Below are 14,593 nucleotides of genomic sequence, written 5' to 3'. Positions count from 1 at the left end.
ATCCCCTTCCCAGGCCAGGCATCTGGACCCCTTATAGCCATTCTCCACACCTGACCCTGTTCCTGGGCATTCTCGGTAATTTAATTTGAGCACGGAATCTTCTCCAGGATGCACAAGCCACCAGACACAGGTGGCAGAAGGCCTTGGCTTGTCATTGCCCTCATGAGGCATTAGGAAACCAGCAAAAACTACATTCAAAACTGGAAATTTGAACCTAGACTGGATAGTTGTTATTACAGGATTACTATTATTAATTTTAGGTGTAAAAATGATACTGTAGTTGTGTTTTTAAAATAATTCTTATCTTTCAGAGATACAAAAAATATTTATGGATGAAATGATATGATGCTTGGTTTTGCTTCAAAATGATGGGGGAGGAAGTATGTAGAGGAAACAGAACTGACTAGGAGTTGATGTAGTTGTTGAAGCTGTGGGACTGGGGCCATGCAGGGTCATTAGAACCTCCCTATCAAAGTGTGGTCCAGAGATCTTCGGAGCCTAGGAGCTAGTTAGAAATGCAGAATCGACTCCACCCCAGATCTACTGAATCAGAATCTGTATTTAATAAAATATAATTCCCAGGGGATTCGTGTGCACATTCAAATGTGAGAAGCACTGAGCTAGTCTGTCTACTTTTGTATACGTTTGAAACTTTCCATAATCAAAAGACGTGGGGTTTTGTTTTGCTTTGTTTTTTCCCAAAATTGTCTTCAGAATCTCCGGGAAGATCCTCCTACAGAGTCCCGCGCTGGAGGAATCTGGGAGGCTGTATCTTCCCGCCGTCCGCCATCCGTGGAGCCCCTCGGGTCTATCGGGCCCCCAGCCCCACCCCAGCACACGACGGGAAGCACCCTTTCCCTGCAGGGCAGCTCACCTGCCGCTTCTAGCTGGTCTGTGGTCCGGGCGCCAAACTCCGGGGCTGGCGGAAATCGGGCTCCCCAGGTTGCCGTCTGGCAGGCCTGGGCGTGGCTGCGGGGCGCACCTGGGCGAGCCGGCAAGTGGGACGCGGGGCCGGCCGGGGCCCCCGCCCTCGCACAGGGTGGGGAGGAGCGGGCGGCGCGGGGCGGGCACCGCGGGGACCGCGGGCGGGGGCGGGTGCTGGGAGCCTGGCGGGCCGCGAACGTACCCATCGCGCTGGGGCCGCCGAGATTGAGTGCCCAGGATGAACTTCACCTGGAAAAAGGGCTTCTACAAGCAGGACGTCAACAAGACCGCCTGGGAGCTGCCCAAGACCTACGTGTCCCTGACGCACGTAGGCAGCGGGGCCTACGGCGCCGTGTGGTGAGACCCCCGGGCCTGTGCGCCGGCGTGGGGGCACGGGGGGGGGCGGTGTGTGCCTGGGGCATCGGGGTGGAACTATGGTGGGCGCCCAGGCACCGGGACACCCGCCCAGGCGGGTGGAGCCTCCGGAAGAGCCGGGGCCCAGCCAATGCCCCCTTCCCGGACCCGCCTCCGGTGTCGCCTCTCCTGCTGGCGCTCGAGGCTGTGCGCCCACCACCTTGATGGAGGACCCCAAGGCCCAGAGCCCTGCGGGCTTGGAATAACTTCGCGGGTGCCTTTCCGGGGCAGAGGCCTGGAGCTGGGAGGAAGCGGCAAGCTGGGTAGTGAAGTAGAGCAGCAGCAGGAGCCTCAGGCTCTGGAGGCTGGCCTAGGGCCACTCCAGGCGCCATCTCTCTTTTCTTACCGGCTTGGTGGGAGTTTCTGTGGGTTGAATTAGGACTGGATCTGTTTCTCCAGGACTTGAACCTTACAGAGGACCCCAGAGTTCATCCAGGCGAATCCCCATTGTTACAAATGGGTACACTGAGGCCCAAACAAGAAGTGACTTGCCAAGTTGCTCAGGATCCTGTTGGCATTAACCTGTGTCTGACCCAGGGGCAGTGCACCTCTCTCAGATTCTGCCTGCTGTCTCCCCCTTCTCCCAGCTCCACTGTGCTGTCAGCTGCTCACTCACATTCCAGGTGGTGGGCATCAGTTCCTCCCAGCTTAGACTGCTGGCCAAGAGGGATTGGGGTGAGGATGGCCATAGCTTCCTAGATGGCCTGGGAGTGACCACCCAGGATCTGGAGTCCCGGGGTTGTGATGGGGAGCCACTGGCTGCTGACCTGCCTTTGACCCTACAGCTCAGCCATCGAGAAGCAGTCAGGGGAGAAGGTGGCCATCAAGAAACTGAGCCGGCCCTTCCAGTCTGAGATCTTTGCCAAGCGGGCCTATCGCGAGCTGCTGCTGCTGAAGCACATGCAGCATGAGAACGTAGGCTGGGCCTGGGGGCTGCTTCTGGGAGGCAGGGAGTGGAGGGCAGCCCCACAGAGGGTCCTGACCAGGCCCCTGCATGTGTGTGTGTGTGTGTGTGTGTGTGTGTGTGTGTGTGTGTGTGTGTGTGTGTGTGTGTGTGTGTGTGTGTGTGTGTGTGTGTGTGTGGCACACACAGGAGATGGCCCACGAGGGTGCAGGGAACTCATAACAGGGCCAGCAGAAGGGGAATCTCCTCCCTGCTCCTTTGATCCTTGTTCCTCACCTAATTATTAAAATCAGGTGCCAGGACCCACCCTGCCTACTTCCCAGGAAGAGTGCAAAGGGCATTTTTGGCAGTGGAGCAGAGCAAACTCCGTGAGGTGCGAACTTACTGTCTCACTGTTATGAGGAAATAGGCACAGAGGAACTTCGTAGTTGTTCTAGATCTAAGAGGTGGTGCCCAGAATCCTGGTTAGTGTTGTTTCCACATAATAACAACAAGAATAATAGATACTTACGAGCGCTTATTATGTGCCAGGCACAGTTCTAAGAACTTTGCATAAACTAACTTGTTTAATCCTCACAATATCACATAAGTACTATTACTCCCATATACAGATGGGGAAACTGAGGCACAGAAAGACTCACAGGTTAAATGGTTAGTCGGTGGCAGAGCTAGAATTTGACCCTACCCAACCTGGCTCCAGGCCCCAGGGCCTGACCTCTAGACTACCCTGTCTGATTGAAACAGCCAGGAAGACTAATGACCCAGTGCTGGGCCTGGAGCCCAGGCTTTTCTGCAGGATACCTAGATTGGAAGGTAAGCATTTAACATAACGATTTCAAAATATTGTTCACGTTTTAAGCCCCATTCCTCTTCAGCAAACCCCTCCCCATGGCCTCCAGCCAGGGTAATCTTGCCCCCAGCTCTGAACCAGCCCTCTGGCAGGTAAGGTTGGATGTGGTGAGAGACCCAAGGTCAAGGGCAGGGAGCCTGCTGGCTGGAAGACCCCTTCTCTGTTTCCTCCTTGATTCCTTTCACCACTTGTGGTTCCCTGCTTGAGTTGAGAGTGGGTTTGTGCTGCTTGTCCGGAACACCAGACTTGGGGTCAGTGAGCACAGGAGTGTCCAACTCCCCTTCTCCCCAGCCTGACTCTCCATCACTGTGCACTGCAAACTCCCTCCCAATTAGAGGAATTCCTCTTCCACCTCTGCCCCTTTTACTGCTTCCCAGAAGGCTGGGAACCTGCCTCCTGCTGGAGATGGTGTTTTAGGAAAGGGCAGGTGGTCCTGTGCAGGCCTGGGGCCCCAGAGGAGGGGAGCAGAGGGCTGCAGCGGCTGCCCAGTCCTCACTGGCAACCTTCTCCCCAGGTCATCGGACTCCTGGATGTCTTCACCCCAGCCTCTTCCCTGCGCAACTTTCATGATTTGTGAGTCGGGCTGCGCTGGGTTCCAGGACATTTGCAGGCCTTACTTGACACTGGGGAGCAAGTAAGGGGAGGGTCCAGATTCTCTCTTCTGGGTAGGGGAGCTTCCTGCCCCAGGAGTCCCTGTGCCTCTGGGCTGTGGAGAGATTCTTTCAGCCAAGGGTGGAGAGAAAGGCCGGCAGGAAGAGGTGGGAGGGGCTTTATATGGACCTTGCCTGACACAGAGCTGTCTGCTCATCTGCATTGCTTTACCCAGCTTTACCACCAAAGAGACATCGTTGCCAGTCCCCACAGGGTTTGCATCAACCTACCTCACCATTTCCTGGGGACGCAGGTGTGGATCTGGACCTTGGGGCTCTTCCTAGCATGAAGCGAGGATCAGGAAGCCTTGGCTACCTCTAGCTGATGGGATGTTTATCAGAGTCACATAAAACGAGAAAATTTAGTTGCTAAATGCACGGCTTTGCTAGCGCAGTACCTGGTGTAAAATAGAGGAAGCTTTGGGAAGGTGGATTTTTTTTTCAGTCCTGTTTCAAATGCAGCTGCAGGTCTCTTTGTTAGGATGCTTTCGTTTTCAATTTAATGCAGTGATTTTGAATGGGTTTTTTTCCCTATAATGCCAGCTGCTGGGCTTAGCATTGGGAATTTTTTTTTTTAATAAATTCATTTATTTATTTTTGGCTGCATCGGGTCTTTGTTGCCACGAACAGCAGCTACTCTTCGTTGCGGTGAGCGGGCTTCTCATTGTGGTGGCTTCTCTTGTGGAGCACGGGCTCTAGGCGTGCGGGCTTCAATAGTTGTGGCACATGGGCTCAGTAGTTGTGGCTCGTGGGCTCTAGAGCGCAGGCTCAGTAGTTGTGGCGCACGGGCTTAGTTGCTCTGCGGCATGTGGGATCTTCCCGGACCAGGGCTCGAACCCGAGTTCCCTGCATTGGCAGGAGGATTCTTAACCACTGAGCCACCAGGGAAGCCCAAGCATTGGGAGTTTAAAGTGGACCTCGGGGGCTGACAGTAGTGAATACTGACAGTGGTGGTCAGTACTCTAGGTCTGGATAGAGAGCCAGAAATTGCAAGCTGCCTCAGCGGGCTTCACAGAGGAGAAAACTTTGAACTCAGTCCTGAAGGATAAGTTGACATTTGCCTGAGGTAGAAGGGGCTGAAGGGAGCCCAGGTAGAAGGAACTGCATGGGCAAAGGCCATGATGCCTGAAAGAGGCTGGGCCGTTTGGGCAGTATTGACAAGTGCAGTGTGGCTAGTGGAGACCAGAGGCTGGTTTGGTCAGGCTGAGACCAGAATTGATCCTACAGGCATCCTCAGGTCTGTAGAGGTTTTGAGCAGGGAGATGCTGTGATGTGGTCAGATCAGATTTTGGGGATACCCTCTGGAGGCAGCAAGAAAGGAGCAGGGAGCAACTCTGGGAGGTAGGAAACCTGGAGGGTAGTGTTCAAGACCCCGACCTTGATCCAAATAAAGTAGAGGTGATGGGGTCCTGAGAGCAGACTTGACACCCATCGAGAGGCAGGACTGTCAGAATGTTGTACCCCTTGTGATGCAGTGGCTGGGAGAGGTGGCATATGTCAGGGGGTGCCAGGTTCCTGCTCAGAATACAAGGTGGAGGAAAAACAGATCTTGGGAGAAAGATAGTGAGCTCCATTTTGGACACTTCACTTTTGAAGAGCCTATGAACATTCCAGTGTTTAATCAGCAGCTGCAAATAAACCTGGAGTTTAGGAAGGTCTGGGCTAGGGATGTGGATTTGGACCAGAATAATCACCAGTGGATGATAGCCAGAGCCCAGGGACAGGCTAGTGTAGAACATGATTCGATACTGTTCATTAAGGTATCAACACTAAAGGGACTTCCCTGGTGGTCCAGTGGCTAAGACTCTGCACTTCCAGTGCAGGGGGCCTGGGTTCGATCCCCGGTTGGGGAACTAGATCCTGCATGCATGCCGCAACTAAGAGCCTGCATGCTGCAACTAAGCCCGCATGCCGTAACTAAGATCCCGCGCGCTGTAACGAAGATCCTGTGTGCCGAGACTAAGACCCGGAGCAGCCAAAAAAAAAGGTATCAACACTAAAGAAAAGGTATAAGAGGATGAACAGACAGAGCCTGACTAGAGGTAGAAGCAGCAGAGAATTTTGAGGGAGTGTCAGGCTTTGCAAAACTTTGAATATAAAGAACCGGAGCCATGGGCGTTATGTGTTGGGCTGGTGGGGTGGAAGCAGATGCCAAGTTATCAGGGGACTGGATGTTAAGGCAGTGGGATCAAGAGGTGAGGACCGCTCGTTCTAGAAGTTTGATCGGGAGGGAAAGAGAGAGAAGGGGTGGTTACTTGAAGAAACAAGGTTAAGCAAGGGAAGGTGGTTGTATCACAGAGAGACTTCAGCAAGTTTGTCAGCTGAGAAGAAAGAATCAGGGTCCACGCAGAGGTGAAACACAAAGGTGGGGAAGGGTCTGTGCATGGAGCAGGGTCCCCGTGCTGGGGGGCTGGAGGCGGGAAGCGGGGGTGCGGTCAGGTGGGGGGAGACTTCAAAAGTCACAGGCTCAGGGAGATGGCTTCCACATCCTTTTTTTTTTTTTTTTTTTTTTTTTTTAATTCCTTCCTAAATCTTTATCCTTTTTTGTTCTGGACTTTGCTATCACTGCCTTGAGTAACAGTTACATTTTGCTGACTTCCACCTGTTTTGCAATCCCATTAAGAGGGTGTGTTGGCTCAGCTACCTCCTTCTTCCTTCTTCACCCTCCTGGAAACTTTTATTGTTTCCTTCTTGGAAGGAGGACATTTTTGTATGTTTGAGGAGCCATGTTGGCGGGGCATGACCCTCTGGGGGAGGAAATATTTGTACAGAAGCAGAAGGAAACACCGGCAAATGTTTCTAACTCACAGCAGTGGCTTTCTGTGGGGCGTGGAGGAGGGCAAGCAGAGGGCACCTTTGAAGAGAGGGAGCACTGCTCCATTTGTTTTCCCTGAGCACAGCTCCAGCTGAAATATGTACCCTGAGCTCTGCCAACAGGGCAGCCACCAGGGCCAGGCTGGGAGCCAGGAGTCAGGAGGCCCACTGCATGGGGGTCTGGCTGGCTGTGGTGGGGCTGGTTCTTTCTGCACATGAAGGTCATCCCTAAGGCCTCTGTTCTGCCCAGCCCCTTGCCCTCCTCTGAGCTCAGACCTGGAGCTGGGTGGGGCTGGGGATGTTCAAGAAGTCCTCATGACTTGCAGCTACCTGGTGATGCCCTTCATGCAAATGGACCTGCAGAAGATCATGGGAATGGAGTTCGGTGAGGACAAGATCCAGTACCTGGTGTATCAGATGCTCAAAGGCCTTAAGGTGGGTGGGAGCCGGCAAGATGGCAGGGGAGGGGGGCTTGGTGTTGAGACCTGGGGTTTGGGGGAGGCTAGACCTTGAAGGCTGGGAGAGCACACCATGACAAGGCAGAGGAGATCTCTGAGCCAGCCTGCAACACCTGGTGCAAAAGCCGGGCACTGGATTTACCCTTCTTCTTCTCTCCCCAACACAGTACATCCACTCAGCTGGGGTCATCCACAGGGTGAGTGCTTTCTCTGCTACATCCCCAGAGGCCCCGCCCACCCCTGGGGGCTAGGGTTAGGGTTAGGGGGTTCCAGGAGGTGGAGGAAGCAGGGAAAGTGGATTTTTCAGATCTAGGCTTGGCCCAGGAAGACCTGCTCAGAAGAATTGCTGTGTTCTGGGGAACTTTCTGGGAAATTTTTGCCAACAAAGCAAGCCCTGAGCTGGGTGTTTCAGGCTCCGAGAGGCATTTTAGAGCTGGATGGGCCCTAGAGGACACCTAGTCCAACCCTCATTCTGCACAGGAGACCAGAACCCAGAGAGAGGGGCAGGGGCCTGGCCAAGGTCACACGCTGGCTGGCAGCCGAGTGGGGACAGCGCCCACCTCTGCCTCTGCCCAGTGCTCCATCTCTTGTCTCATCTAGGACCTGAAGCCAGGCAACCTTGCTGTCAATGAGGATTGTGAGCTGAAGGTGAGTGGGCCCAGGCAGGGTCAGCCTGGGGTTGGGGTGGGCCCCTCTCCAATAGGAGCCCCCAGAAGCTGCTCGGGGAGCCTCTCTTAAGCGAGCTCCTTTTTCCTATGTGCCCCGAGCCATAGATTTTGGATTTTGGGTTGGCACGGCAAGCAGATGCAGAGATGACCGGCTATGTGGTGACCCGCTGGTACCGGGCCCCTGAGGTGATCCTCAGCTGGATGCACTACAACCAGACTGGTCAGTGGTCCGCTGCCCGGGGGAGGGGGATGGGGCTGGGGTTCTTCTCTGACAGCTTCCTCAAGGCTGTCTTGGTGACTCTGGGTTGACTCTTGGTGACTGCCGGGTCTTGGTCAGCTGGTCCAGGTGACACTTCCTCCCCCTCCCTCTGCAGTGGACATCTGGTCTGTGGGCTGTATCATGGCGGAGATGCTGACGGGGAAAACTCTGTTCAAGGGGAAAGATTGTATCCTTTGCTGGAAAAGGCAAACTGCATCCAGGGATTCATTCCTTCAACAGACACTTTATTATTTAAATCTCTCTTTTTTTCTTAATGTGAAAGTGATACATGCTCCCTGTGGAACAACTTTAAAGTACAGAGAAGCAAAGTGATGAAAACTAGTCACCTGTCATTCCAACACACAAATGCAGAAAATGCTTGACGTTTTGGCACCACACACCTGAAACTGGGCACCTGTGTGTGCTGTGCAGGGATTAAGGAGAAGATGTGGGTCTCCCTGCCAAACTCAGAGTGCGAGGGTGTGGGGGGGAGTACACAGAGAAATGCATGGAGGTGACTGAGCGGGATGAGGCCAGGAAGGTGGCACATGCAGGAGCATTTGTAGGGAGGGACCCTTTACCCAGCCTGGCAGGTAGGAAGCCTTCCAGAGACCTGAGTCCTGAAGGATGAACCTCCCCTCCTAAAAGCAGGAGGAGGTGAGTGTCTGGAACCTGGATGGTCCACAGTGCTGGGTGGGCCTGATGGAGGGGCAGCAGGAAGGGCAGCTTCAGACCCACCCACAGGGAGTAAGGCTGAGCCTTAACCTGCCAAGACCTGGACCAGCTGACGCAGATCCTGAAAGTGACGGGGGTGCCGGACGCTGAGTTTGTGCAGAAGTTGAATGACAAAGCGGTGAGTGGCAGATGGGCCCAGGCTGGCCAGGGCTGTGCGCTTGGCTGACCAGGCCCAGGTGGGCTGCAGGCTGCGCCTCGCCTCTGCCCTGGCAAGGGCTCTTGCCTTCATCTCACTTTGGATTCGGACCTGAGCCTTCAGCCCCGCTCAGGGGCTTTTCTGGGGTCCCTGCTCTATACCCCATGGCCTAAGCCCTGAGGGGCTGACAACTGGGGATTATTCAGTGCTTTTCTGTCTTCCAGGCCAAATCCTACATCCAGTCCCTGCCACAAACCCCCAAGAAGGATTTCTCTCAGCTCTTCCAGCATGCCAGCCCCCAGGGTGAGTCTTGGGACCTGCAGTCTGTCTCAGCGGGCGGGCTCTCCATGGCGTGTGAGGCTCACACTCTGTGACCGCAGCTGCAGACCTGCTGGAGAAGATGCTGGAGCTGGACATCGACAAGCGCCTGACCGCCTCTCAGGCCCTCACCCACCCCTTCTTTGAATCCTGCCGGGACCCTGAGGAGGAAACAGAGGCCCAGCAGCCATTTGATGATTTCTTAGAACAGGAGAAACTCACAGTGGATGAATGGAAGCGTAAGGGCTCGGGGCCTCGGGCTGCTTCCTCTCTCTGCCTGCAGCACCCCTCTCCTCTGCCTGCTTCGTTTTCCTGCCTGCCCTCAGCCGGTCCCAACCCCCTCCTGGAGACTATCACCTCTTTCTCTCTGAGCGAATATCGTCTCCTGTGTGCACTTCTTTCTCCCTGCGCTGAGCTGACTTTCTGCTCCACACTATGTCTGTTGGGAGAGGGGGGCTCTCTCTTGCCCTTAGCACCCCGTACCCCTTGAACCACCCTGTCTTTCTCAGACCACATTTACAAGGAGATTGTGAACTTCAGCCCCATCGCCCGGAAGGACTCTCGGCGCCGGAGTGGCATGAAGCTGCAGTGACCCGTCTAGCCCGACCCTCGGCTGAGCCCAGGAATGGCCACATGGTACCACCCGCCAGGCACTGCCCCTGGGACCAATATTTATTTATTGAAGCTTTAACCCGTCTTGGATTATATAGCCTTCCAAGCAGAGGACAGAGGACCCTTGTCCTTGTGTAGGAAACAGGCCTAGGAGATGCAGAATTCAGAGATGTTGGTTGGGAGAAAATAGCTATGATCATAACTGGCCATATTAAAGCGCCCATCTGGAGAATCGCCTGTGTGTGGGGTCCTTACCTTCATGGCTGTAGTGGGGCTGAACTGGGGCAGGAGTCTACGGCAGTGATGGTGTATTAGTTTGCTAGGGCTGCTGTAACAAATGATCACAAACTGGGTGGCTTAAAATGATAGAAATTTATTCTCACAGTTCTGGAGGCTGGTAGTCTGAAATCAAGGTGTTGGCAGGGCCATGTTCCCTTCGAAGGTTCTAGGGAAGAATCCCTCCTGGCCTCTTTTTAGCTTCTGGTGGCTCTTGGAATCTTTGGTGTTCTTTGGCTTATAGCTGCATCACCCCTGTCTCTGCCTCTGTCTTCACAGGGCCTTCTCTGCTCTGTGTATCTCTGTCTTTGGCTGATCTTGTAAGAACATCAGTCACTGAATTTAGGACCCACCCTGATCCAGTGTGATCTCATCTTAATCCTTAGTAATTACATCTGCAACTATCTCATTTTCAAATAAAGTCACATTCTGAGGTTCTGGGTGGGCATGAATTTTGGGGGCACATTTTTCAACCCACTACAGATGGCCATGAGGGAGGGGCCCCATCCCAGAGCCCCTTTGTTGTGGAGCCAAACGTGTTTGGCTGCTAAATTAAGGGAGTTGCAGAGAGAGCTGCAGCTGGTGAGACATCGCATGCAGGTTATTTTGGGTGAGTGATCAGTAGTCAAGATTTGAAACAGCAGGCTTGTTGACTGGGAGCTGCAGAAGGTAGAAATGGGCTTTTTCCAGGAAAACGGTTCTACTCCTTCCCCCTTTTGGGAATTGTACATCTCTCCTGAGCTTTAACCTGACAACAGATTGGATCCTTCTGTTCAGTAACTCTGTTCAGGTCTCAAACTTCCCTATGCACCAGGGCCTGGTTAATATGCAGATTCCTGGGCCCAGCCCCTGGGATTTTGATTTAGCAGGTCTGGGGTTGAGACCCTAGAACGTTTGAATGAGGACCCCTTCACCTCAACCCAAGCCCAGTGATTCTGATGGATATCTGACCACATTTAGAGAAACATTTAGTTGATTTCAGTACCACTTAATTTGTCAAAAGGCCTAAATTAGAAACCTACAATGGGAGACTGAGGGGCTTTAGATGACTTTCACACTCTCATTTTAGAGATGTTAAAACTGAGGCTCAGTCAGGGCATTTTTAGGGCAGTGATGTCATTGTAGATACACGACATTATGCATTTGTCAAAACTAGTGGAACTGTACAACACAGTGAGTGAACCCTCAAGTAAACTATGGACTTTCTTTAATAATAATGTACCAATATTGGTTCATCAGTTGTAATAAATGTACCACATTAATGTAAGATGTTAATATTTAATATTAGGGGAAACCATGGGGGTGGGAGGGAGAGAGTATATGGAACCTTCTGTACTTTTGGCACAATTTTTCTGTAAACCTAAACCTGCGCTAAAAGATAATGTCTATTTTTAAAAGGAAAAAGAAAAAGCTTGAGGCTCCAGAGAGATACCCACAGTGAGAAAGTGGTAAAGCCAGGATTTGAACCACAGCAGCCTCGAACACTGTGCCAAAGGCCATCAACCCAAGCCTGGAATCAAGGGTTGGCAGCTTCCCCGCCCTTCTAGCCTGTCTCTGAGCTTCTTCACTGCTGCCTGTGTCCAAGGACCCTGTTTTCTCTCCCAAGGAGTGGCCCTCCTATCCAGGAGGGAGGAGTGGGTCGAGGGAGGGGCTCTGACCTTGCTGCTGACTAAACTGCCACCGTCCCCTTAGTCTAAATCCTTCAGTGAATTGTCTTCTGAGACTCCTCAATAGTCCCAAGGAAAGTCTAGCCTTCTTGGCCTGGTATTCAAAGTCCCCTGCATTCTCTAAACTCATCTACTCCTACTGCCTCCCGTTTTCCCTATGCCAGCATGGCCTGCCAAGGAACACCAGCCCTGGGATACAACACCATGAGGCTCATTAACAGGTTAAAGGTTCTGACAAGTCCTGCAGTGAGGAGAACTGTTCAACATTGTTTAATCCAGAACTTGCCAAGTGTGCTTAACCGCAGGACCCCCTTTCTCCTGACGGCCAGCATGCACAGAAGCCTCTTTGCCTAGTGCAGCCCAGTATGCAGGTCCCAATACTGCTTTTCCCCAAGCAGGCCTGGAGCTTGGGCTTCTTTCAAAGCCTCTGTGGAGAAGTCCCTCCCTCCTTCTCCTTATTCCCTCAAGACTTTGCCTCAGGCCTCCCTCCAGGAAGTCATTCTCCATCACCCTCCATCAGAGAATGGGCAGCTTCCTCCCTCTGCCCCTGGCCCTCTATGAACAGCATTTACAGTGTGTACGGTTCTGCTTTCCCTCCCCATTGCCCGCTGTGAGCCCCTGATTGGAACAAACATCTATGAATGAATGATGTCCCAGGGGCCTGTTGGTCGTTTCTCTGCCCAGATCAGACCAGCATAGTATCCAGGGCAGCAGAGAATCCAGCAGGAAGCAGAAGTGGGTGCCTTGGCCTGTACCTTAAGACTTTTTCCCCTGAAAATCTCAGGCTCTCAAACTCCCAGGCCTCTCCCCATCATCCCTCAGTGTCCTCCAGTCCATCCCCCACCCAGAATTAAACTTGTGTGTGTCACCTCAGCCCCTTCTCTACAATTATCTCAAACTTGGGAAGTTTCTCCAGAGGGAGGTGAAGGTGCTGAGCAGTGTGAAGGGGTTCGTGGGCTCTGCCTTACCCTGTGAGCACCTGGCCAGAGTGACAGGAAATGAGTCCATTCTCAGGCTGGGTGGGGGAAAGGGGCTGAGCTTGGGGTTCTGGGCTCAGTTACTCTCACAGTTGGCCTGCAGGTCTTTTGCCCCTGGCCCTTGATGGACAGGGTTGAGCTTTGCCCTGTGGCCAGTGGGGCAGCTCAAAAGGTCTTGACAGAGATAAGGAAGCCAGACTCGGGAACTGGAGAGAGGTAACAGCGATCGTGCCCTTGATTCCCTCCTTTGTGAAATGAAGGGTGTCTTCGCACAAAGGCACAGCTCCTCTCCCAAGGCAGCCTGGACCTATCGCTGGGGCCTGGCAATTTGTGTCACTTGCGGAAGGGCTAGCCTGGCATGAAATGGGGGTGGCACTGCTCCCAGTGAAGGGCAGCACATGGAAAGGCAGAGATGGAGGAACTGCCCTTGCAAGGAGAGCCCGGTGTGCTCAGATGTCCCAGTGCCCGCAAGGGTGGAGGCTTGCTTGAAAGAGGGCTTGGCTCAACTTGCACCTGGCACATTGAAATAGCTTTTGTTCTCCAGGAGGGTGTGGGACAGTCATGTCCCTGAGCTGAGATACAACCACAGCTGGGGAGCGAGGAATCTCTTCCTCTTTTCCCCACATTTTCTGTCCTCATTCTCCCTAAACCCCCTGTGATTTAAGGTAAGAGGCTGGTGATTTTCCCCGTATTCACAATGGGCAGCAGAGGCACAAGGCTACTCTACCAAGCTAAAGAAGATGTTGCTGTCATGCCTCACACCCCTACCCCAAGATTTCCTGGAGCTGGAGCAGTGCCCGCTGGGATTCTGACCTGGTTCCTCCTGTGCGAGCCTGTGCTCAGCGGGGCAGCCGTGCTAACTCTGGGCCAGAGTGTCAACAAGGCCCCACTCCGCCCTGTCTGGGGGCTCCTGACCTTTTTTGTGCCGTGGATCCCTTCTCAAAATATTTTCCTGTGCATAAAATAAAATACACAGGATCACAAAGGAAGCTAGTTATGTTGAAATACAGTTGTGAAAATATTTAAGGGTGTGATGTTTGGTGTACATGGGTTTCTTTATTAACACATTAAATAACAGGATCAAGGGGGTGAACCCAACACACTACTGCAAACCTGAAGTAGAAATGAGTTTAAACGATGTTTCAAGATATCTGCAGCAACTGTAAAGGGAAATGAAAAGTACTGCTTTCTACTGGCCCAGCTAATGCAACTGTAGTTTGCTGCCTTTAAAAGCTGTAATATTTTCCAATCCAAATTCATGGACCTCTGAATTCCAGTGTACAGTCTATGGTTTGTGGACCCCGGTTAAAAACGCTTGTCCCAGATGCTAAAATGTGACTTTTGGAATCCTCTGCTACGTCTTAGCCAACCCCCGTATTGTACCGCCGTCTGTGCCCCCACCCCCCACCTTGCATGATCGTGGAGCCATGCTGGAAATGCCCAGATCTGCACCTGGATGCCTAGAACACATACTAACCACCATTCCCCTGTGTTTCCCAACCTTACTGTCCAGGTAGGAATGGGTCTGACTGGGGCATTTCGCTAGGGAATTTGCTGAGGCCTCTATATCTAGTTTTCAACTAGGTGGAATCCTCCCATCCCCACCCCACAGCGTTCCTTCTACACAATTTTACTGATGAAGACATTTGGGCCCAGAGTAGAGACTGGGGCCCAGGTCTCCTATTTACCACTGCACCGTTCTTTCCACTGCAACGGTGGCACAAGCACACATTGAGGTCAATGTGTGCTCTTCTCTCCCTGCATTACTGTCCCTGTTCCCCCCAACCATCACGGACATAAAAGTAGCAGGGCTTTGAGACAGGTTTGTGTTAACTGGCCAAGGGAAGAAACTCCCAGAAGCACACTTGTTTCTCTCTGTTTTCTTAAAGGTCTCACCCTTGAGAATATTTTGGTAGGACTCTGGGAGGGGA

At 52.8% G+C, this 14,593-nt stretch overlaps 1 protein-coding gene across 1 annotated transcript; it reads left to right on the top strand.

Moving 5' to 3' along the window:
* Positions 1 to 1,130: 1,130 nt before the first annotated feature.
* Positions 1,131 to 10,001, top strand: MAPK13 (mitogen-activated protein kinase 13). Its single transcript, XM_082663770.1, has 12 exons — positions 1,131 to 1,281; positions 2,124 to 2,253; positions 3,607 to 3,665; positions 6,883 to 6,991; positions 7,182 to 7,211; positions 7,615 to 7,662; positions 7,788 to 7,902; positions 8,057 to 8,128; positions 8,715 to 8,794; positions 9,037 to 9,115; positions 9,193 to 9,369; positions 9,640 to 10,001. Exons 1-12 carry the CDS (start codon positions 1,163 to 1,165, stop codon positions 9,720 to 9,722), a joined length of 1,101 nt encoding a protein of 366 aa, XP_082519896.1. The 5' UTR covers positions 1,131 to 1,162; the 3' UTR covers positions 9,723 to 10,001.
* The last annotated feature ends 4,592 nt before the right edge of the window (positions 10,002 to 14,593 follow it).

This window comes from Grampus griseus (assembly GCF_964374135.1).
Source record: "Grampus griseus genome assembly, chromosome: 10".
Taxonomy (NCBI): Eukaryota; Metazoa; Chordata; class Mammalia; order Artiodactyla; family Delphinidae; genus Grampus; species Grampus griseus.
The sequence above is the reverse complement of the archived record's forward strand: the minus strand, read 5'-3'. Positions and strand labels throughout refer to the sequence as shown.